The sequence below is a fragment of the Rhinichthys klamathensis genome, unplaced genomic scaffold, assembly GCF_029890125.1.
Source record: "Rhinichthys klamathensis goyatoka isolate OS25496 unplaced genomic scaffold, OSU_Roscu_1.1 h1tg000289l_1, whole genome shotgun sequence".
Taxonomy (NCBI): Eukaryota; Metazoa; Chordata; class Actinopteri; order Cypriniformes; family Leuciscidae; genus Rhinichthys; species Rhinichthys klamathensis.
This window is the reverse complement of record NW_026606808.1, coordinates 2,142,765-2,166,832: the sequence shown is the minus strand read 5'-3', so window position 1 is coordinate 2,166,832 and position 24,068 is coordinate 2,142,765. Positions and strand designations below refer to the sequence as shown.

The following is a 24,068-nucleotide window of genomic DNA, read 5'->3' as shown; positions in this document are numbered from 1 at the left end:
TTATTTGTGGCCTTATATTAGAAACTTTATTTTTTAGTTTTTTCAATAACCACGCATAAACAATATTCTCTCAACAATACAAACATGTATTAACATGTTGTTCACATATTATGGTAGCCCTGTGTGTGCTATATAGAGTGTAATTTAACCTGTGCCATTAATATGTTTATAAGCAACTGAAAAAAGCAGAAATGTCAGAGCATGCCAAAACATCTCAAGGACCCTGAAAACACCTCAGACCCCAGAGGGTTAAAAGAATGTTGTGGTCAATGGTATCAAATACAGCACTAAGATCAAGTAACACTAATAGAGAGATACAACCACGATCGGATGATAAGAGCAAATCATTTTTGACTCTAATGAGAGCTGTCTCGGTACTATGGTACGGTCTAAATCCTGACTGAAAATCCTTGCAGATATCATTTGTGAAGATACACAGTTGTGAAGATACTGCCTTTTCTAATATCTTTGACAGAAAAGGTAGATTCGAGATCAGCCTGTAATTGACTAATTCTATAGGATCAATTTGTTTATTTTTAACAAGTGGTTTAATCATAGTCAGCTTAAAACTTTTTGGTACATATCCTAATGACAAAGATGAATTAATGATATTCAGAAGAGGATCTTTGACCTCTGGAAGCATCTCTTTCATTAGCTTAGTTGGTATAGGGTCTAATATACATGTTGTCGATTTAGATGATTTAACGAGTTAAAAAAATTCTTCCTCTCCTACAGTAATGATTAAATACATTTTTTCCTTAGGGAGACTAAAATACACTCCCTGATGCGATGCTGTAGTAGACGGTTGCATGGTTATAATTTTTTCCCTGATATTATCAATCTTATAAGCGAAGAAGTTCATAAAGTCATTACTGCTGTGCTGCTTGGAAACTTCTGGGCTTGAGGCTTTATTTTTCATTAGTTTAGCCACTGTTTCAAATAAATACCTCAGCTTTTGTTTATTTTCTTCTAATAGGGTTGAATAATAAGCAGATCTAGCAGCTTTTAAGGCATCTATTTATGCAATTGAGCTCTCCTTCCATGAAACGTGAAATACTTCTAGTTTTGTTTTCTTCTAGTTGCGCTCCATTTGTCTGCCTGCTCTCTTAAAGGGGTGATGAACTGAGAAATCAAATTTTCCTTGAGCTTTTGGCATCTAAGAGGTCATCATATTATAAGAATATCCTGTAAGTTTCAGAACTGAAAACATCCTTGTTAGTCCAATAAAAGCTTTTATTGACACCAGGCTCAGCAAACGACTCGTTTTTCAAAGTGGGGAACTATGACGACAAAGAGGATAAAACACCACCCCCGCAAAGGAAGATCAACGTCTACTTCAACACAGCCGGTTTAGCCCCGCCCACCAATTCGCGCATTACACGCATAGATAAATAACAATTTCCCCCACGTGCACTGACGAGTGAGTTGAAACTCATTATAATATGCAAAACTGTTATCCACTCACAGCAGTGGGCATTTACTTCCAAGTCTTCAATGCGAGACTCCCATAAAAACCGAGCGTTTTTGAGCTAGGCTCAAAACTAGGGTATTACTTATTAATTTTGATGTTTTAGATTGTAAAAACCAAGCGAACGTCATAAGTTGACCTCAGACAACAATAAAAAAAAATTAAAAAGCCAGTTCATGACCCCTTTAAGGGCCTGAGTGTGCTCGTTGTACCACGACGTTGGACTATTTTCTTAAATTTTTAAGCACAACGGAGCAACTGTGTCTAAAGTACTGGAAAAGAGAGAGTTAAAACTTTCTGTCGCACTATCGAGTTCTTCTTAGCTATCTGGGATGCTTAGATGATGAAACTGATCAGGAAGATTATTAAAAGCAATCTTTAGTGGCAAAATTGATAGGTCTAACATATTTGTAACACGGAGTCAGCTTTGCAGCCTTGGCTAAATGAAGTTTACACGAGACTAGATAATGATCTGAGATGTCATCGCTCTGCTGCAGAATTTCAATGGCATTAACATTGATTTTGTGTGATAATATTAGATCTAGAGTGTGATTATGACAATGAGTAGGTCCTGACACGTGTTGTCTTACTCCAATAGAGTTAAGAATATCTTTAAGGCCAATCCCAATGCATCTTTTTCGTTATCTATAAGTATATTAAAATCACCAACAATTAGGACTTTATCTGCAGCGAGTACTAATTCTGATTGTTGATTTCTTGATAAAGTCTGTATGGTGCCCTGATGGCCTGGATACAGTAGGCAGCACAAATCTCAAACGTGATTTATCATTTGCACTATATTTCCGATTGTTACATTAAGCACCAACACTTCAAAATAATTATATTTGAAACTTGATTTCTTAGTAATTCTGAAAATATTACTATAAATTACAGCAACACCTCCCCTTTGCCTTTTAGATGAGGTTGTTTATAACAGTAATCCTGGGGGGTGGACTCATTTAAAGTAATGTAATTGTTTGGTTTTAGCTAGGTTTCTGTCGAACAGGAAGGGTTCATCGTAGACACTGGTCTGAGCTAAGCAGCCACATACGCAGCAGAGTGTGATACACTGTGTATTGTAGCCAGCCTTAGGTGCCCAACACCCTGTCGCCGGTTTGTGGTTTATCACTTCTCGGATCACTGTTGGTAAATTCTCACCACTGCTGACTGTGAGCAACCCACAACCTTTGCCATTTCAGAGATTCTCTGACCCAAATGCCTTGCCATAACAATTTGGACCGTATCAAATTCGATCAGATCTTTATTCCTGCCCATTTCTCCTGCATTCAACATGTTGATTATAAGGATTGTTATTGTTTTCTTACCATCTAATCTACCCAGACCTTAATATGTGGTCTTGTTAGAAGATGATCAACGGTATTTGCTTCACCTGTGACCGGTAATAATGTTTTGGCTCATCAGTGCTTATACAAACCAGAATTGTTTTGAGAAACACTTTTCTTCATTGTTCAGGAAATTGCAGTGTCAGCAGTCGCTACAGTCAGTCAGCTCCTGAGCGCAAGTCATGGGATGTACTCCTCTGTCGACCAAGCTGCAATAAATGAGTAACAAAACAATTCACACTTACTGCACTGACACTTACATACAGAACCATCTCAACCAAATTCGAAAGCACTTTCTTTTTGACCTGCTGTCTGACTTTTTAATTGTGTTTGTTTAGACTAACACAGACTCTACAGAAACTCTCTCTGCGTGAGAAGTCAAATCCATTGCTGGTGCAACCGAACATGGCAGTGCAGTCACTGAAGGGGCAAACTCCAATCCGACAAGTGCAATTAACCTCTTTTAAAGGCAAGTTTGAAGCTTAAATATACAACAGAACTCTCTAGAAAAAAAGGTGAATTTACGGCATGTCAAAATGACAAGATTCCGACTTGTAAAAAGTGTTCATGACCTTGTAGAACTCGACCCTGTAGAATTACAGTACCACCGGGCCACTGCAGATTCATTTTGGCATTAATAGTGTTACCATAGAGATGCATAATTACAAGTCTGTGGACATGAACAGCTTAGAGTACAACGCCACATGTTGTCATTTTGTAATTAAGAGATGGTGTGAATGCAGCAAAAGAGGAAAAGTCATGATGCAGTGTTTTTATTTATGTACACTGCTGGCCAAAAATGTGGAATATTTTAGAAATTTTAATGTTTTCATATGAAGTCTCTTATATCCGCTGCCAAGACTGCCATTTGCCCAAGGAGCCTCTGAAAATATTTCAGTTGTACCACTGTTTTGTGATTGAACAGTTTCAAGCAGTTCAAAGTTTGTGAAAGACGTCCTGTCATGGGGATCGAGTCCAACTTCACACAGAGAAAAGTGTAAGGGCTGTAAAAACCTTCTTGGCTGGAGGGACAAGCTCTATCATGTCCTTTGCTAAGAGGACAGCGATCTCCACCTGAATGACAGCAGAGTTCTCGCCTCGTACTGAAGTAGAAAGAACGCCACTGTATCTGTGCGCCTGGAGAATAGTACAGCCGAACTGGACTGTTCTGATGAGCCAGCATGACGGGCTGGAAAGCGCTAGCCAATGCGTCCAGACTCTGTACTAGCTGCACCAATGGAACGAGCGAGGGGGAGTAGGAGTTGCCATGTTGTGAGGTTTTGCATCCCTTGGCACTTGTGGTGAATGGAGTGTCAAACACCTACTTTGCTCACCGGACCCACTGTCGAGGGGACTGCGCCTCATTGATAATCTCACACTTACCTTTCTCTCTGCTTAGACCCATTGCAACAAATTGTGGGGAGCCCAAGTATTCATTTCCACCAAGGTTCTGGGGCGAGTATTTAATGTCTGGCCATCGTAAAAATAAAATAAAAAACAAGGTCCATTAACACCATGTGTGTGTGACCCAGGGAAAGAGACAATTCCTATATTTCTGACCATGTAAAGGTCCCTCCACCCTCCCATGGGGCTCACCCAAAGTCCTGTGGCCCCAAAATGTGCATTCCACGACTTTGAAATCTCGGGGTAGAACGGGACCTCAGTTGTGCATTGAGCTCCGACCTCAGGAACCAATCATCCAACCATAAGTGTTTGGAACAGAGTGGAGAAGTCCACTCAAGCCCAATGCTTGTAGGGGCCCGGGAAGTCATGGCTGCCAACTCTGCGTTAGCCACAGACTGAACTATGACACCCGAAGATGGAAGATCAGATGAGTCATTCAACTCAGAAGGCATAAGCCCACCCTCCGATGCTGTGCTTGTTAACTCATCTTCCTCATAGAGAAGAGAAAGAAATCATCTGCACCCAGAAGGAAACGGACGGAACTGCATCTTTAAAAAGAGGAAATCTGCTGTGCAGCTCTTGGAATTCACTCTATATTAAGGAAATTGCCTCTTTCAGAACACCGCTGATACACCCAGGTGAACTCCCTGCACTTATCTCTGCAAACGCTGAGAGAGACCGCTGATGTTTGCTCTGGTTCCACACGCCAATTTCATAGGTGTAAGGGGCTCCCAAGAATGACCCCTAGTATCTTTATTTCAACACAACATCAGAAAGGGTACTATCAGTGTACCTACAAGTTCACTTATGCATTAAAAAAGTGGGCCAATTTTGTCTACTCGTATATTGATATTATTATAATTATACATAAAGTAAAAATATACTTGAACTTTACTTATGTATACTGAATAAAATGTAATTATACTTTTCTTTTTTTGTAAGGGTTTGGACAGTTAGCGTGCTTCTAACAGTCATGTTTATCTTCATTTCTTCAGGGCAGAGTGATACCTTTTTACCTGACAGAATAAAACTGGATACGACACAGGCTGAGATTTCCAAAGATAACATTGACTTTCAAATGAATGTCATGTTCAGTGAAGGTCTACTTTCCCCCTTGTTGTATTTTATTATTATTTCACATGAAATTGTTGGTTGAAAGTGGTATTTTAACTATATTAACTTTGTCCCTTATTTTTGTAGATTTTGATAAAGATGTTGGGTTTGTCCTCTATGATAGTGATCAGTTCTTTCAGTCAAAAAGCTTTCAACCTTCTTTGGATACCAAAAGAAGAGTAATATCTGCTAACCTTCAAGAACATCTTGGATTGGACCACATTGAGTTTGCATTCACACCATCGGTGAGCAGCTAGTCCAACAACACAACATGCCTTGCTGTAGCTTATTAATAATGAAACTCTTGAAAAATAAAGGTTCCAAAAGGGGGTTTTGGTTCCCTTAAAGAACCTTTCAGTATATAGTCCTAAACCATTTTTTTTCTTAGTGTGACATTGACAGAGGTCGGCACAGGTATGGTGTTCATGAATTAATACATTGTTGAACTTTCAGGTTGATTCCACACTATCCCTCAACAACTTTGCATGTGTGTTTTGGAGTTACACTGAAAATGACTGGAGCCCAGAAGGCTGCTCCAAAATATTGAACTCCTCAGGTCATGTAGTATGCAGCTGTCAACCGAAAAATTTTAAAAATGCAAACTTTGCCATTCTGATGGTGAGATATATTTGTAAAAGGATGTAAATATCATTGATATTTGACTTACACTCTAAAAATTAAAGGTGGTTTTCAGAGCAATGCCAATAGAAGATACATATTTGCTTCACCAAATAACCTTTTACTGAACAATTCTTAATTCTTAAAAGAACCATTTTTTTCTTATTGTAAAGAACATTTTTAATAATCAGAAGAACCATTCTCCGCTATATACAACCTTTTGTACAATGGAAATGTTCCATGGAATGCCAATGAACCAAAGATGCCAATAAATAACTTTTATTTTTAAGAGTGTAAAGTCTATGATGCTGTGAATTAAAGTCCATTGCAACTAGAATTTTAGTGTCATTTTCTGCAGGCATTTGATATCAACTATCAGTATTCTGAAGCCTTGCATTGGATCAGCATCACCGGCTGCGCTCTGTCTGTACTGGGTCTGTCTGTCACAGCTGTGTACCAAATCATAACCAGGTAAAGGCTTATAGTTTACACTGTTAAGCATAGCCACAGCTATTTGAGAGGTGAAACTTTTTATAGCTTATATTCATACATTTTGCCGCAGGAAGTCAAGAGGAGGCAGTCCTACTCTGCTAGTTGTGAACATCTGCATCAGCATGACGGTTTTCTACCTTCTCTTCATCTTCGGCATAAACAACCCTGTCCAACATCTGAGTGTGGCAAAGTTGTCTGGTCAGAACATAGTTCCCGAGTCAGACCATCACAAGTACCCAGATGAGGGTCCCTGTACAGCATTTACAGCTCTGCTTCAGTACTTCCTGTTGGCCACGTTCACTTGGAACACTCTGTACGGCCTTAATGTGTTCCTCCTCTTCCAAAATGGAGCGTCTGGAACACCTCCATGGTTTCCAAAGGTCTCCCTGGCTATTGGATGGGGTAGGGGATATTGAACAAAACACTAATGTATTATGATTAACGTCTTGGTTTTCAGTATGGGTTAAAACTATATATGCGTAAATGTATCAACTGGTATAAATATTAACATTTTTATTGCTGAATTATTGCCAATTATGGCCTTGGCCAAATTATTTTCTGCTGCTGAATCATTAGAGCCACAGCAAAATAAATCCTTTTTTTTATGTCAAGAAAGCATTGCTTTCTGTTGAGTTTTCCTCACAAACTTTAATGAATAATTTCTCATTTAATCACCCTGGTGTTGTTCCAATGCCGTATGTCCTAAAAACAAAATGTCCTGCTCGTGCTTGTCCATACAATGGCAGTGAATAGCAACCAGCATCAAGATTTTTTTAAAATATGCAAAAGCATCAAAGAATGATCCCATGCGACTCATGCCATATGTTCCAAGTGTTCTGGGAGTATACTATAGGGTTTAAAAAAAAAACAACAACCAGAAACTTCCTGACCTTAGCCGTTGGTCTTCTGTGCACTACTGGGCAATGTGCGACTTTGAGCCTTCCCAGAGATATTTAACTCAGTTAAAAAAGCACACAGATACTTTTTTGGGGGGAATTTCTAGGCATTTCATGGTGCGTTTTTGTTAATCTTGATTTCTCACAACTTCTGTGCAAGATGGAGTGAACTGCGGCTCTAATAGAATGCACACATTGCGCAGCCGTGCAGAGAAGACTAACTGCCAAGGTCAGGATTTTCTTAAAAAAAAAAAACCCATAAAACTTTTGTTTGGTTTGTTTTATATACCCCCAGTAAACATGGAATATAAGTGTCACGGTGTGGTGTGGAATGAAGACAGGCTGAGGCAAAGGCTCCAATTCAAACTTTTACTATAATCAACTAACACAAACTGGTAAAGGCAGGTAGACAGGCAGAAGTGTAACACTCACAATACAAGGTAACATTTACAAGAACCAACAAAGACAGACTGAACAGAGAGAATTTAATACAGATACAAACGACCACTAACGAGGTGAGGACAGGTGACAGATGATAAAGACGATGAACAGGTGGATGATTGAGGGAGTGAATTCAGGTATGGAGACAAGGAGGATTTTGGGTAGTGTAGTGCAGACTAAGACAGACTGGTGCAGACGGAGACTGTGACATAACTCTCCCCTCCCGGTAGGCGTGACCTCATGCCGTGGAACAACAGGGGTGGGGGGGTGGGCGCCCTGAAGCCTGATCACAGGAGCGGGAAGCCTTCAGGGCGGAGCCGAACGTGGCCGTGGCCAGGGCGGAGCAGGACGAGGGCGTGGCCAGGGCGGAGCAGGACGTGGGCATGGCCAGGGCGGAGTAGACGAACCCTCGGGTATCCAGGGCGGAGCTGTCGGACTCTCGGGCATCCAGGGCGGAGTGGCCGGACCCTCGGGCGTCCAGGGCGGTGGTGATGGCCTTCGGGTGGCCATGGTGGTGAGGACCCCTCGGGTGACCATGGTGGTGAGGACCCTTCGGGCGGCCATGGCGGTGAGGACCCTTCGGGACGTTAACAGTCTCTGGCTGGGCAAGCGGTGAGGGCTCTTTGCTGGACGGGACCAGTGGCGAAGGTTTTGAGCTGGGCGGAACCAGCGGTGCAGTGGGCTTTGAGCTGGGCGGAACCAGCGGCGAAGAGGGCTTTGAGCTGGGCGGAACCAGCGGCGAAGAGGGCTTTGAGCTGGGCGGAACCAGCGGCGAAGAGGGCTTTGAGCTGGGCGGAACCAGCGGCGAAGAGGGCTTTGAGCTGGGCGGAACCAGCGGCGAAGAGGGCTTTGAGCTGGGAGGAACCAGCGGCGAAGAGGACTTTGAGCTGGGCGGAACCAGCGGCGAAGAGGGCTTTGAGCTGGGCGGAACCAGCGGCGAAGAGGGCTTTGAGCTGGGCGGAACCAGCGGCGAAGAGGGCTTTGAGCTGGGCGGAACCAGCGGCGAAGAGGGCTTTGAGCTGGGCGGAACCAGCGGCGAAGAGGGCTTTGAGCTGGGCGGAACCAGCGGCGAAGAAGGCTTTGAGCTGGGCGGAACCAACGGCGAAGGAAGCTCAGGGCTGGACGGGACCAGCGGCGAAGGAAGCTCAGGGCTGGACGGGACCAGCGGCGAAGGAAGCTCAGGGCTGGGTACATGGGCTGTAACGAATGTGTGTGCTACCCACACACACAAAACAGCCATGGATCCCACAAGGAGCACTGCGTCCTCCAGAGCTGGCTGGATGGTCTCTGGCTGGACGGTCTCTGGCTGGACGGTCTCTGGCGCAGGATCAGCGGGCTCTGAATTCCAGATGATGATGGGTGTCATGGTGAAGATGGCTGGTGTGTGTGGTTGAGTGGTGATGTCCTCTTCAGCCTCACCTACGGTGAAGGTTGAGCCACTCAACCACAGCACATAATCCAGGTACTGGACAAAAGTACCTGGGATTGCTTCCGCTGGAGCTGGTTGGTACAGAGGATCATCTAGTCCGCACCAGAATACGGTCTTCAGGACGTCCTCTGTCCAATCTACGAGGTGAGAAATCTGTAGGAAATTTTCCACATACTTTTCGATCGTGCGGCCCTCCTGGAAACAATGAGTCAGACGGTCAACAGGGTTCGAAAGGAAGCGGCCAACTTCCATGTTTTTTCTTGGTCGGTTCCTCTGTCACGGTGTGGTGTGGAATGAAGACAGGCTGAGGCAAAGGCTCCAATTCAAACTTTTACTATAATCAACTAACACAAACTGGTACAGGCAGGTAGACAGGCAGAAGTGTAACACTCACAATACAAGGTAACATTTACAAAGACAGACTGAACAGAGAGAACTAAATACAGATACAAACGACCACTAACGAGGTGAGGACAGGTGACACAGATGATAAAGACGATGAACAGGTGGATGATTGAGGGAGTGAATTCAGGTATGGAGACAAGGAGGATTTTGGGTAGTGTAGTGCAGACTAAGACAGACTGGTGCAGACGGAGACTGTGACAATAAGACTATGTGTTGCATGGGATCATTCTGTGATAATTTTGGATATTTTTTAAAAGCTAGATGCTGGACCCTTTTCACTGCCATTATATAGATGAGTGCAAGCTGGATTTAACATTTTTTTTTTAAAATCTCCCTTTATGGTCCGAAGAAGAAAGAAGGGCATGTGGCATTAGCACAACACCAGGGTGAAAAAATGAAGACTTTTTTTGGGGTCATTTTAGGGTGAACTTTTCCTTTAAGGTTTGTTAAACGTTAATCATCTAAAATACTATGGCAGTGGATTGCAACCATCAGTTTGAAGCTCAAACAAAGCTTCCAGCCAAATTAACATACGGATTCGACTTAAGTCTAAAGTGCAACTTATGGGAGTAATGCGACATATTGCTGATATTTATGCTACGCCATGCTACTTCTGTCAGATGGTTGCAATCCACTGCCATTAAGCTCGGAAGCGTCAGGGTGTTTATTAACTCCGATTGTATTCGTCTGAAAGGAAAAAGTCATATACACCTACGATGGCTTGAGGGTAAGTAAATCATGGGATCATTTTAATTTTAAAGTTAACTACTCCTTTAAGCATTATCTAGAGCAACCATGCGTTTCGAGCATGTCGAGTATAAACATAGGCCTATATATAATCGCCAAAAGGTTTTCAGTATGTTTTTGAAGATTACAAAGTTGAAGAGGATTCAGAAATCACTCATCTTGTTTAAACTAAATACGAATAATTGCGTGTATTGAAAAAAAACCCCCACTAATGACTTGGCGAGAAGATATTCTAAAACTGTATTTCAAATAATTGTTTAGTTATATTGATCAAGTAGCTTTACTGCAGTGTACATGACTGTATTTTAATTAAAACGTTTTTCAGTATTTTTAATCACTTTTCCAAAAACGAAAGAAAGAAAGAAAGAAAGAAAGAAAGAAAGAAAGAAAGAAAGAAAGAAAGAAAGAAAGAAAGAAAGAAAGAAAGAAAAGGTGTATATTGTCAACCAACTCTTTTATAATTGGTAAATCGTTTTTTCTTATTTCATCCACCTTGCATCCTGGGTATTAACTGCAAAATCAAACAAAAGACTAAACCCTAAATATGAAATAATATATCCAATATATAATGTCAATAAATCTTTTTCTGTTTAGTTCTACCCGCTGTTATTGTTGGCATCTCATTGGGTTCCACCTACAGTGTGAAAGAGCCTTTAGGTTATCGACAAGAAGAGTTGTAAGTATCAAATATTTCAATTTTTTAATACTCATTTTTATTACCTTTATGCCTAGACTAAAATGCATGTTTGAGCAGTTTTATGTCAGTGCCATTGTTTTGCCTAAAGATGCACACTAATGTTTTTAAAGGGACCTTTAACAAAAGCTACTTATCTCATTGGTTCTTGCTGAAGATCAAAATTAAAAAAGCTACTTTAATGCCCTTATTTAAGACCTAACCATGGCTTAATCTAAGCCCAGCCTTTGAAACCAGCCCTTAGGATAGTTCATCCAAAAAGAAAAATTCTGTCATCCTCACCCTCACATCGTACCAAACTTTCGACTTTCGACTTTTCGTAAGACTTTTGTTCATTTTCAAAGCACAAATTGACAGTCTATGCAACAACCACTTTGACACTTTGAGCAGTTTAGTCTAAATTTGATTACTATATATGATGAACAGATTGAATTTAGGCTTTTATTCTGAACATTGTTCAGCGAACATAAACAGAAGCTCAAGGATCCTTGCTTGCGTTGCTGAGAGCGTCAGGCTCGAGTGAAATCCTCGACCGTTTCCCAAAAGCTCAAGACTGGATGATTGGTATCTTGGGGATGGGGCATGCTGAATAGCAGCATCCCACTCCAGTGCCTTTCTTCCCCTGAGGTTAATGAGGAGGTCACAAAGTCGTGGAGGCACCTTTTTTTGCCCGAAACCACTCTGGTGCCCCCTCCACTACATCGATGGTTGGGTGGCCAAAGGGTACATGGGTATCTACCCCAGTGGAGTGTGCCGTTGCGATGCAACTATGCCTTCAAAATGCTGCCATCTGGCAGGGTACTCCTCATCTCCTATTCAAGGCCTGTAAGTTTTCGTCCATAATTACAGCCAAGGCTTACAGCAATGGCATCTCCATGCTGCATAATACACGTGAATGAACCTCATTGGTTCTTGCTGAAGCTCAAACGTGCTGCGTAACACGTGAGAATGTGAATTTCATTGGTTCTTGCTGAAGCTCAAACATGGTGCATAACACGTGAATGAATCTCATTGGTTCTTGCTGAAGCTCAAACGTGCTGCGTAATACACGAGAATGAAGCTCATTGGTTCTTGTGGAAGCTCAAACATGGTGCATAACACGTGAATGAATCTCATTGGTTCTTGCTGAAGCTCAAACGTGCTGCGTAATACACGAGTATGAACCTCATTGGTTCTTGAAGCTCAAACATGCTGCCTGCAAGCAAGCTTGAGCTTCCAAATACCATAACTGAAACGTGCTTAATATGTGAATAAAAGCTTAAAGGGGACATATTATGCCCCTTTTCACAAGATGTAAAACAAATATTTGATGTTCCAAGAGTGTGTATGTGAAGTCTTAGCTCAAAATACCCCACAGATAATTTTTTATAGCATTTTAAAATTGGCAAATTTGGGCTTGTGCAAAAACGCACCATTTTAGTGTTTCCCTTTAAATGCTAATGAGCTGCTGCTCCTGCCCCACTTTTCCGACATGAGAGGTCCTCTGTATAAGCAGTATCATGTAATACATAAACATACCTGAACTCCTGTAGCGAACATGAAACTCTTCATTGATAACTGAGTACCAACAGACTTGGTCAGCGGTTTTGCGTCTGTCTGACAAGCAATATCTCTTGTTTGGTTGCTCTATTCTGATGTGCTGTCCTTTACAAATAAAGATTCCACTATCAGCGCGATAAAAAAAATAACAACATTGCTGGACGGACTCACGGTGCTATCACAAACTTTATAAGTCTAAAGGCCTGTTCACACCGGGACGAATTTCGCGTGCGATATTCGCCGACGTTTAACGCCTCGTGACTAAACAAAGGGCGCCAATGTGAGTGTGCACACCGACACGAAAAACGCCACGCGTAAAAGCGTCATTTTTTTTAAAAACGCCTCGGGTTCGTTTTTTTTGTGTGACGCGCCGCGTCAAAAACTATCCAACCAATGAGATTGGCGCTTTTGCTCACGTGTCTGGAGCTTCTGAAGTTACAGTAAAACACAACTTGGGGGCGCTCAAACACAAAACGGTCTTGCCGAGCACACATACGTAACGGCGAAGAAGATATACGGCAAGTAGCGTCTACACTGCCGAGTGCCGGGAAGAAATAAGACGAGGAAGATGCAAGGCAAGATGAATGTAGAGCTGCTGGTCTCGTTGGTGTCGGAACAGAAAGAACTATATGACAAATGCGACAGCGACTACAAAAATCTTGATAAAAGAGAATATTATGGAGTGGTATTGCAGAGCAAATGGGCGCCAACTAATGTCAGGGAATGAATTTGCATGTTCACTCGGCTCATCGTCAGGGAAAATCGCTTGGGTGTGAACACAAAAAACGCGCTGAAAAACGCTGCCGAATAACGCGCGTCGATATTCGTCCCGGTGTGTACGAGCCTTAACATGTTATTATGAGCTTGACAAATTCAAAGGCAATTTGGAAAACAAATGCGTAATACTTGCTTCTAGATGTGTAGCTGGATCATGAATAGTTGGCACTGCTACATCCTTCAGGAGCAACTTTTTAGTAAATAGAGCTATGTGGATTAATACATCCAGCTACACAACACCGACAACGCTTGGGAGACATTCTCGTCAGTGCAGGAAGTGTACAACTCTCAACTCGCTGTGAACTCGATGCGGGCGGTTCTATGTTAAAACGGCAGTGTCTGTCAACACTCATGGGCGGGGCCTGTGGCTGTAGTGACGTCACTAAAGCCACATTCTGAGGACAGGTCGTTGGGAGACACTGCTTATAATTTATGGGGATTTAAAAAAAAAGAGGATTGGGTGGATTTTTATCACTGTAGGGTGGTTGTGTACACATAGTGCCAACACACATTTATGTCCAAACACCATGTAAAAATGAATTTTGCATAATAGGTTCCCTTTAAATTCAATATGTAAATCATATAAAGCGATCGAGACTCTTCAATAAATTTTGACTAAGCTGCTTAATTAATGTGGCTTAGTTTCATGAACCCTTTATGGAGTTTTTGAAGCGCAAAAGTGGCAGTTGCGTAGCTGTCAACGGAGGGACAGACAGCTCACAGATTTCAGTAAAATATCATTTGTGTTTCGAAGATGAACTAAAGTCTTATGGGTTTGGAACGATATGAGGTTGAGTAAATGAAAGAATTTTCATTTTTGGGTTTAACTAACCCTTTAAATGTAAAATAAAATATTTACTTTATTTATGTGTTTTTACATTGTTCTCTCTGGATTGTAATAGTTCAGTTGTCACTCTTCTTTGATGCAGTTGCTGGCTGGCTTCACTGGACGACAAACAGAAGTTCAATATGGGAAAACCTATGTTTTGGGGATTCTTGCTCCCATTAATGCTCATGCTGCTCTCAAACATGGCAATACTGATGTACTTCTCTCACAACATATGCAGGACCAACCCTAAATTAAACAGGTATGTTTACTTTGGGACCAGAAAAGCACTATCAGTTATCAACCAAAAGGCATTTATGAGAATATATTTAACCAATAACACTGTTGCTGTTTAGTTCACGGAAAACTCCTCTAAAGAAGAAGGTTTTGAGTAGTTTCTCTCTGGCAGTGATGCTCGGCCTGTCCTGGGTCACCGGCTACATTTTGATCATCACCCGTGAAACAAATCTCAAACTTATTCTGAGTGTGGTTTTCTGTCTCTTAAACACAACACAGGTGTGTTAATGCACATTGCACAAAAATGCACAAAATCTTATAATGGATTATAAATGAAATCAGCAATGCTTCTGTTTTTCTTTCTATTTCCAAAGGGGGTTCAAATATTAATTTTATTCACTCTGAGGCCATTTTTAAACTCACACCCAGCATTTCTGACCAGTCTGTGTGTGTCAAACATAGGCTTTCGCAGGAAGACTTTCTCTTTATGGAAAAATAAGATACCAGAAAGCAACGAAAGCTACAAATCCACTGAATATGAATTGGCCTGATGGGCCATCAAAGGTAATAACCTAAAGATAATTATTTTGAGACTTTTTTTAAAAAGGAATGATGACAAGGAGGAATATCAGCTTAAGTCAGATATTTTGTCTTGGTGTTCGTACAAGTGAAAAGTTCGTACTTTTTGTGTATGTATGAATTTTGTGAGTATTTGTGTGTTTATACACACACTTTTTTTCTGACTTTAATGTGTATGTGTGATATATTTAATGTATTTACAATGTTTTATTGTATGTGCCATTAGGATCTTTTGGGGCTTTGTTCACACTGAACACAAAACTGATTTGGCTTTAAATTTCAATCTTTAGGACTTACTGTTGAAACATATTTCAGGTTATGAAATCTGACCTGCTAATTACAAAAGTATTATAGGCTTCTATTCACCACGTAATGACTGTCATATGATTCACAGGAAAATGTGCCACATTCTAACTGATGATTAAAACTGCTCGAAATCTGATCTGAGAGTGAAAACAATTGAAAATAACAACAACAACAACAATAGATAGATATAGCTTTAACACCTGATTTCATTGGCTTTATTTTCTGTTCAGACTAAAGAAACGATTTTTTTTTTTCCAGATCTGTCTGAACAAAGGTTTGGAATTGCAAGTTTATTTTCAGCCGCCAGTTCTGTTTTTTTTTTTTTTGCTATGTTTGATTTATGTGCTCTAATGTAAAATAATATAAATGTACTGTAAACACACCAATCTTCACACCAAGTTTGGCTGATTGCTTCTTTTTTACTAATCACTGTTGACAGATATTAAACATTGATGATGAAATGACACAGACTGTTGGGTCTGAATTCATGTTTTCACGATCTTAATGAGATCATATGTATGATGAGAGTTTAGGAATTTCTTTACTTTAGTAACCATGGCAATTTTAGTTGAGATCATATTAGCGTCGGACGGTTGGGAAGTTTCTGAAATACGGCCCCAGACCCCTAAAGCTAAGTCAGGAGAGCGTTTCCACCAGGGGGAGCCATTTACAAGAACATACTTTTGTGATGCATAGAAGATACATAAACTGTGGTTGATCCTAGTTTGCATTGTTTAAGCACATACAGTGGCTATTTATTTCCATTTTTATTTTTATTTCCAGTTTTTGTTCCTCTTTCAATCAAATCTTTTTCAATAATTTTTTTTTTTTTGCATTGAGACAAGACAAGCTAAACAAATGGTAAGTTGCTGTCATGCAATTTATCAGAAAATAACATCTTCAACTTTTTAAATGCTATATTTTCAAATCTTAACTGAATATGTGAAGTGGTTGTTCACACACAGACAGACAGATAGATAGATAGATAGATAGATAGATAGATAGATAGATAGATAGATAGATAGATAGATAGATAGATAGATAGATAGATAGATAGATAGATAGATAGATATAGATAGATAGATAGATAGATAGATAGATGTTAAGTTTTTTTTTTTACTGTTCTGCTGACGAATCTATGAGCTTTATGCACACACACACACACACACATATATATATATATATATATATATATATATATAATTTATTTATATAGCCTATATACACAGCGGATGCCACTGAATACACGGTAAGTCTTTGCCTCACAACCTCGCTTTCATAATTCATACCTGGCATGGCGCTGCTCTGAATAAGGTCTATTACATTAAAAACAACGTGGATAGTAGCCTACCCCACATTAAAATATGCATTTTATTTGTAGTATTAGGTTACAAAATAAAAATGTTTAAATGTATAACATCCCAGTATTTTCGCATGATGCTTCAGCGGCTTATGAGCTTATGACACTACAGTGTCACAGCTGCAAACATCGCACCCCAATTCCCTTCTCATTTCAGGTGATTTTTAATCATGTCTCATTGTCCTCAACTCTTTCCACAATTACACAGTATGTTACATGCAACAGGGATAATAAGACCCTGGATTTACTGCAAATGTGAAGGAAGGGTGGACGATGCTGTCATCTCCTTGCTGCACGGATCGCTCTTGCACCTTGAGGAGCCCAGAGGTACTGTGAGGTGCATTTGTCATGCATTTGAGAGAGAGAGAGAGAGAGAGAGAGAGAGAGAGAGAGAGAGAGAGAGAGAGAGAGAGAGAGAGAGAGAGAGAGAGAGAGAGAGAGAGAGAGAGAGAGAGAAATGAACTGGTAAGAAATTTTTTGAATATGCAAAATAAAATCTCTAAACTCAAAATAAAAAAACTCTCGCTCAAATGCACACACACACACACACACACACACACACACACACACACACTGTAAGGATTCAGGGCGGATCTAATCCGTGGGGAATTTGCATAAATTAATTAATAATTGGTAATTAATAATTATTCATACATGTTTGGATTAGATCAATCTTACATTGAATTTACTCTCCCTCTAAGGGAGGATCTATCACTTTACCTGCATGCATACGTGTATCCTTGCATTTTAACTACAAGTTGATTGCATAGATCACGTTTTACAGACAGGTAAAATTTAATTAGCTCAATTGTCAGATTAATATTGGGGGAATCCCACATATCATCTTACTTCATAGGATTTCAGGAAACGCAATTCTCTGGCCAGAAGAACTGGGTTTTCTGCCCTATAAACACATACTCTTTAAAAAGTATTTTTAATTTATAAAGCCGTAGCTTGATCTATTCATTTCAGAGACCTGGAGTATGAGCAGACACAGTACCATCAATCAAAATGAATATAATGGATTTAATAAAGGCATGACTACTTATGTATTTACTACGGTTACATGGGATATATGTATTTACAAACACATAGACAACAATGAACAATACAATAAGACATCAATGAACGAGAAATGCATAAAGTTTGGACAATGGATAACGTACACGCGTGAGCGAGTAAGAGAGAGAGGAAAGGGGATGGGGAGAGAGAGAACAGAGAAATTGGGAGAATTTCATTGGCAGGAAGACATTCACCTCTCCGATTACAACACGGAACATCATCTTAAAACTTCTTAGAAGCTCTATAAAGAGATTTATACTTGCAATCAACGTATGTTATGGTTTCTCTCTGTGCCGAAACATTCCTGTACGGCCCTGTCTGGCCGCGTGAGCTGAGTCCTTTTGGGTGTGAGGAAGCGTCACGTGGGTTGCGTGGCGCGCGTGTTGAACGGAGGTTTACAGTCTTTGTTGTAACATTTCCAAAGGGAAATAGTTCGGCTAAGTTCGTTTCACTTCGTGGAAGTGAACTGAGTCGGCTACGGAAAACAAAACTTTGACTAACAAAAAGGGAATAAAGATCTCTACGGGGAAATCACGCGGAGTTAACGTTGCATCTTTCCATGGCTTTGAAGAAGCGTGTGTGTCTCTCGGTCCGGCGCGTCACGTGGTCACGTGCGCGTGTTTCTCCTTCAAAGAGAGCGCGCGCTCGTTTAAAGGTCCCTCGTAGATGGATTTGCTGAAGAGATATGTCACAGGGTTTTCTTTTCAATCGTCGATTGGAATTAAACACAGAGACTTATCTACAACTGAAAAACACAAACTAAACTAGAAACAAATAAAAGAAAGGCGAAGAGCTCGCCCGGAGGCGAGACGTTACATCATGACACGGCAGGAAGAGAGCGAGCGAAGGGGAGAAGCGTCATTTATCACTTTCTGAGAAATCCAGCCTCTTCCTGTTGGCTTGGCCAATTAGAGGGTTGGAAGTTTACAGGCGGGACTTTGGGTTTATGGCCCTTTGTCTCCAGAGAGAGACATCTGAAACCCTAATCTCGTCGGTTGTTTAAGAGAAGAATCTTCACAATTCTCATAATACTAATGTGTCACAAAGTTTAGCAAAATGTAATGTCAATTAACAAATGGGGAACGAAGATTGGAGTTTATCGAGACCAAACTTGCCACAAATGGATTTGGTTAAACATTAGTTGGCAAAGTTTGAACATTATCCAATTAAGAGTTGTCGAGAAACATAGACCAAACCACAGAAAGGCAACTCATGAAATAGGGAACTTAGATACATCGTTCATACAATTCTCAAGTGGATATATAATAGCATATATATATGAATACAGGATTCATTTCTACTCCTTGGTTATAATTCAGAGAGAGAGAGAGAGAGACATACTTCTCTGACATTCCTGGTGCGGTCGTAAATGCTGTTATCTAAGGCCCCAGGCTCTGACAGCATGTTAAGTTTTGGTTCTTACTGTCCCCAAAAGCTGGTGCACATAGAATCATAACTTTTACTGTAATTTCTTGTATCTGATTAATTCCGCTGGATCATGAGAATTAAAACAAGACCAAGAACGACGTATAACAATACTGGGAATAGACAGTTAAATGTAAAAATGCATAATGATAAAGTCACAGTTATTCCAATGTGACATGGGCAAATGGACACACATAAAAACACATCAAATATATCTGGTTGAATGTCTTTTAAAGAAAAGAAGTTCCTTTGAGACATTCCAAAAATGTCATAAAATGTCTTAATGTCTTGTAAGCGGACACCACGCTCTGTCCTGAGTGTGGGTGTCAGCTGTGGGGGAGGTGTGTGTGTGTGTGTGTGTGTGTGTGTGTGTGTGTTTTTTCAAGTTCCAGGCCTTTTGGGGCTAAAGGCTTTGGGATTTTAGCACGAAGGTATTTAGTTATTCAGATTCACCCTGGCCCAGTCCTTACAACACACACACACACACACACACACACACACACACACACACACACACACACACACACACACACACACACACACACACACACACACACACACACACACACACACACACACACACACACACACACTCTCTCTTGTACATCTATCTTTATGAGAACATTCATTGACACAATGCAATCTCTAGCTGCTTACCCTAACCTTACTCATCACAACTAAGTGCTTAACCCGAACCCTTACCCTAAACCTACCCTTAACCTAATTATAACCGTATCCCTAAAACCAAATCTTGACCCTCAAACAGGCCTTTAAAGGGGTCTCAGAAAGTGAGGACCGGCCAAAATGTCCTCACTTTACTCTCTTTGTCCTCACTCCAATGGTCTGCAACTCAAACTGGTCCTCACAAAGATAGTCGTACAAGTACACACACACACACACACACACACACAGATAGAGAGAGAGAGAGAGAGAGAATTTTGAATTTTAACACACCTTTTATTACAAACAACCTAATATATTCAGTTCCTACCTAAAAGAGTACAAAAACCATACACATTCAATATATCAAATATCCAAATAAATACCCATAAAAAAATTTAACTAAATAAAAAAATAAAAAAACTCATTCCAAAATATGTGCAAACTGTAAACTCTCATTAATTATTTCACACAGAGCCCCCTTATAACACCAAATTAATTCAAAAGACATAAGATCCCCCATAGCCTTATAAAACCGAAAGTCAATTAAAATTCTGGATTTTACTAGGTTAAAAAACACACTCTGCAAATTAACACTTGAATTGCGTTCTATTCTTATCTTTCTAGTGTCATATATCGCCGCCTTCGCTTGACCCAGTAAAAAATTCAATAATTGACAACAAAATCGACATCTCCGAATATATTTAAAACCACAAATAAATATTTCCAAAGAAAAAGTCTCATCAAAACGAACAAATAAACTCTTTAAAACCTGAAACAATGGTAAAAGCCTGTTACAATGCACAAAAGCATGAAATATGTTCTCCTTCTGAAAATAAAAAGGGCATTCATCGCTAGTATCATGGTTTATAACTGAAACAAGTGCATTCACGGCTATTGCTCCATGAAGGATCCTCCACTGTAAGTCACCCACTTTTTTTTGGCAAAGATGACTTGTATAACGCTCGCCATTCTGGCTTGACATCCTCCTCTAGATGGAGGAACTCTTTTATGCAAACACTTCTTATTCAGGGTTTTGACACAGTTTTTGTACAACATTTTTCCAGACACTGGATTCCAACGCATTCTCATCCCAAGGCGTCACTAAAATGACAATTTTGACCATGCTTCAATATTCGACGCTTTAGGCACCCTTTAGCGTCAGTTACATGACGCGATCCTAGGGCGTCATCTTACTGACGCTTTACCTAAGCGTCAGTTAGATGACGCGGGTAGGTTTAGGTCTGGGGTAGGGTTAGGATTAGATAGCGTCATCTAACTGACGTTAAAGGTAAAGCGTCAGTAAGATGACGCCCTAGGATCGCGTCATGTAACTGACGCTAAAGGGTGCCTAAAGCGTCAAATATTGAAGCATGGTCAAAATGATTCCCAAGGCGTCAGTTTCATGACGCCTAGGGATGAGAATGGGCTGTGGATTCGGACCCATTAACATCAACAACAGAAGGTTTGTCTACCGTGTCCACAACACAGTCTCTATTCTCCACCTCATTATCTTCACCCACAGTGACCATCATTCCTTCATCCTCCTCTAAACGATCTGCCCGCTGTACAGTATCCACTGTCACTGTGACAGCCGCCGGCGCCGCTATCTGCACTGAACTCGGTCAATGGGCACCTCATCCTCTACGACTATCGCAGCGACATTCCGATTTACATTTACAGTGTTTCCATCATCTAAAACCTGTAAAGGTCTCTCATTAATTTTATCCTGTCTACCTGGACACGCACGGATCATATGCCCCAATTCACCACAATTAAAACACTTCATGTTGTTTGTAGTGGCAAAAATTACGTAATTAAATTCCTCATGTCGAAAATTTAAGGACAAATCCAGTTCATCAATGTTATCTTGCAGGATCATATACACATAATGTTGTGTTGGGTTCTTATGATAAGAATAAAGACGTAGCCGGATCTATTCACATGGACCCTTTATTATTTACCGCTCAAACACTGACCGTCTCCACCCTGTCCTAGCCCCTTACTGCCACCTAGTGCCCTGGCAGTGTAACAATATTATAGATCACACCACACATAACGCCTAAAAGACACTACATGTTTCAAGAGAGGAGACTTGGTGCCAATCGGGATCATCTTTATAGGTGAGACTGTTTTACCATAACGAGCAAGCAATCCGATCAACACTTCATTTGGGATAAATGGTGGCACATTTGATAACGTCACCTTTTTAGAAGGTGTAGACAAGGGAAGCACTGGTGTAAAAATACTGCTAATCACTATGCCGCTTTGTACTAACTGATTTGCTAAATCCACTGTTTTCACAAATACAACAACAGCGCTGTTCATATGGGACGCTGATACAATATTCTCATGTCCGGCCGCTTCTCCCACCGCTAAACTGCATCCCTCCACACCCATAACTGAGTCTATTTTTACACAATGACGCCTTGTCAAAGAATTGAAACTCCCGCCGCTGCCTGGGGTAGCCATGCTCCCAACACGTGGGAGCCGACACCCCGTCTGACACAACACTCACTTCCCTACTTCACAACTTAAATCTACAAAAACTAAAAACCAATAGACAACTAACCTCGTACCTCACACAGCAGCCAAACGCTCGCTCACATTCACTCCGCCCACTCACCCAGCACATGCGCACAGAGAGAGAGAGAGAGAGAGAGAGAGAGAGAGAGAGAGAGAGAGAGAGAGAGAGAGAGAGAGAGAGAGAGAGAGAGAGAGAGAGAGAGAGAGAGAGAGAGAGAGAAATGAACTGGTAAGACTACAACAGCAAATTTTTTGAATATGCAAAATAAAATCAATAAATGAAAAAAAAAAAACTCTCGCTCAAATGCACGCACTCACACACACACATAGAGAGAGAGAGAATTTTTTAACACACCTTTTATTACAAATAACCTAATACTAATACATTCAGTTCCTACCTACAAGAGTACAAAAAACCATACACATTCAATATCAAATAAAATAAATACCCACAAAAAACAAAAAATAAAATACAAAAACAACTCATTCCAAAATATGTGCAAACTGTAAACTCTCATTAATTATTTCACACAGAGCCCCCTTATAACACCAAATTAATTCAAAAGACATAAGATCCCCCATAGCCTTATAAAACCGAAAGTCAATTAAAATTCTGGATTTTACTAGGTTAAAAAACACACTCTGCAAATTAACACTTGAATTCCGTTCTATTCTTATTTTTCTAGTGTCATATATCGCCGCCTTCGCTTGACCCAGTAAAAAATTCAATAATTGACAACAAAATCGACATCTCCGAATATACTTAAAACCACAAATAAATATTTCCAAAGAAAAAGTCTCATCAAAACGAACAAATAAACTCTTTAAAACCTGAAACAATGGTAAAAGCCTGTTACAATTCGCAAAAGCATGAAATATGTTCTCCTTCTGAAAACAAAAAGGGCATTCATCGCTAGTATCATGGTTTATAACTGAAACAAGGGCATTCACGGCTATTGCTCCATGAAGGCAAGGCAAGGCAAGGCAAGGCAAGTTTATTTATATAGCACATTTCATACACAATGGCAATTCAAAGTGCTTTACATAGAAGAAATTAAAATAATCAAAACAAATAAGAATAATTAAAACAGTTTAGAATAAAAAATCAAATAAAGTAGTACTGGTCCACCCCTATCTGAGATGGAAGAGATTGAGCCGGTTTACGGTGCCACTGGACCTCTAGCCCAGGGACGTACTCTGCTGGGGTGGTGCTACACCAGTAATGCCCAGCGGGGCCCCCACAGAGCACGCTTCGTGTGCGCTGTCTGCTGCCGTTACCCTTAACGACGCTCTCAGCGACTTCTTATACAGCAGTATAACTTACTCCTTCACTCGCCTCATCGGAGTGAAGACTCGCCAGCTCTCCTTCAAAATCTCTTCCAGAGATTATAAAAATAAGTAAATAAATAAATTAGAAATTAGAAAACAAACAAAGACAAAACCAGTACAGTTAAAACAGTCGGACGGACAGTGGCACAGTGCTCATTCAGTAAATGCATAGCTAAACAGATGTGTTTTGAGTCTGGATTTGAAAGTGACTACTGTAGGAGCACATCTGATCTCCTCTGGAAGCTGGTTCCAGCTGCGGCTGGCATAATAGCTAAAAGCAGACTCTCCATGCTTAGAGCGAACCCTTGGTATTTCTAGCTGATGTGATCCTAATGATCTGAGTGATCTGTTAGGTTTATATTCAGTGAGCATATCTGCAATATATTGAGGTC

The 24,068-nt window shown here is 40.5% G+C and overlaps 2 protein-coding genes across 2 annotated transcripts in view; both read left to right on the top strand.

The window, feature by feature from the left end:
* LOC130103480 (serine-rich adhesin for platelets-like) overlaps positions 1-3,342 on the top strand; it is a gene marked incomplete at its 5' end in the record, with an annotated part of 30,691 nt that extends 27,349 nt beyond the window's left edge. The window contains 2 exons of the mRNA XM_056269732.1: positions 2,942-3,033; positions 3,150-3,342. Of these exons, the coding sequence (XP_056125707.1) occupies positions 2,942-3,033; positions 3,150-3,297 (240 nt within the window). The remainder of the gene's footprint in view (positions 1-2,941; positions 3,034-3,149) is intronic.
* A 1,730-nt stretch (positions 3,343-5,072) lies between these two features.
* Positions 5,073-15,026, top strand: LOC130103516 (adhesion G-protein coupled receptor G7-like). The gene is made up of 9 exons (XM_056269760.1): positions 5,073-5,315; positions 5,416-5,573; positions 5,782-5,946; positions 6,305-6,417; positions 6,509-6,840; positions 10,951-11,032; positions 14,296-14,454; positions 14,549-14,708; positions 14,804-15,026. The coding sequence occupies exons 1-9, from the start codon at positions 5,189-5,191 to the stop codon at positions 14,978-14,980; spliced, it is 1,473 nt and encodes a 490-aa protein (XP_056125735.1). The 5' UTR covers positions 5,073-5,188; the 3' UTR covers positions 14,981-15,026.
* Positions 15,027-24,068: the final 9,042 nt, after the last annotated feature.

Coding starts and splice junctions, on each gene's coding strand:
- LOC130103516 (XM_056269760.1), top strand. CDS start 5,189: ATGTTTATCTTCATTTCTTCAGGGCAGAGTGATACCTTTTTACCTGAC. Junction 5,574..5,781: donor AGTTTGCATTCACACCATCG/GTGAGCAGCTAG, acceptor TTGAACTTTCAG/GTTGATTCCACACTATCCCT. Junction 6,418..6,508: donor GTGTACCAAATCATAACCAG/GTAAAGGCTTAT, acceptor ATTTTGCCGCAG/GAAGTCAAGAGGAGGCAGTC.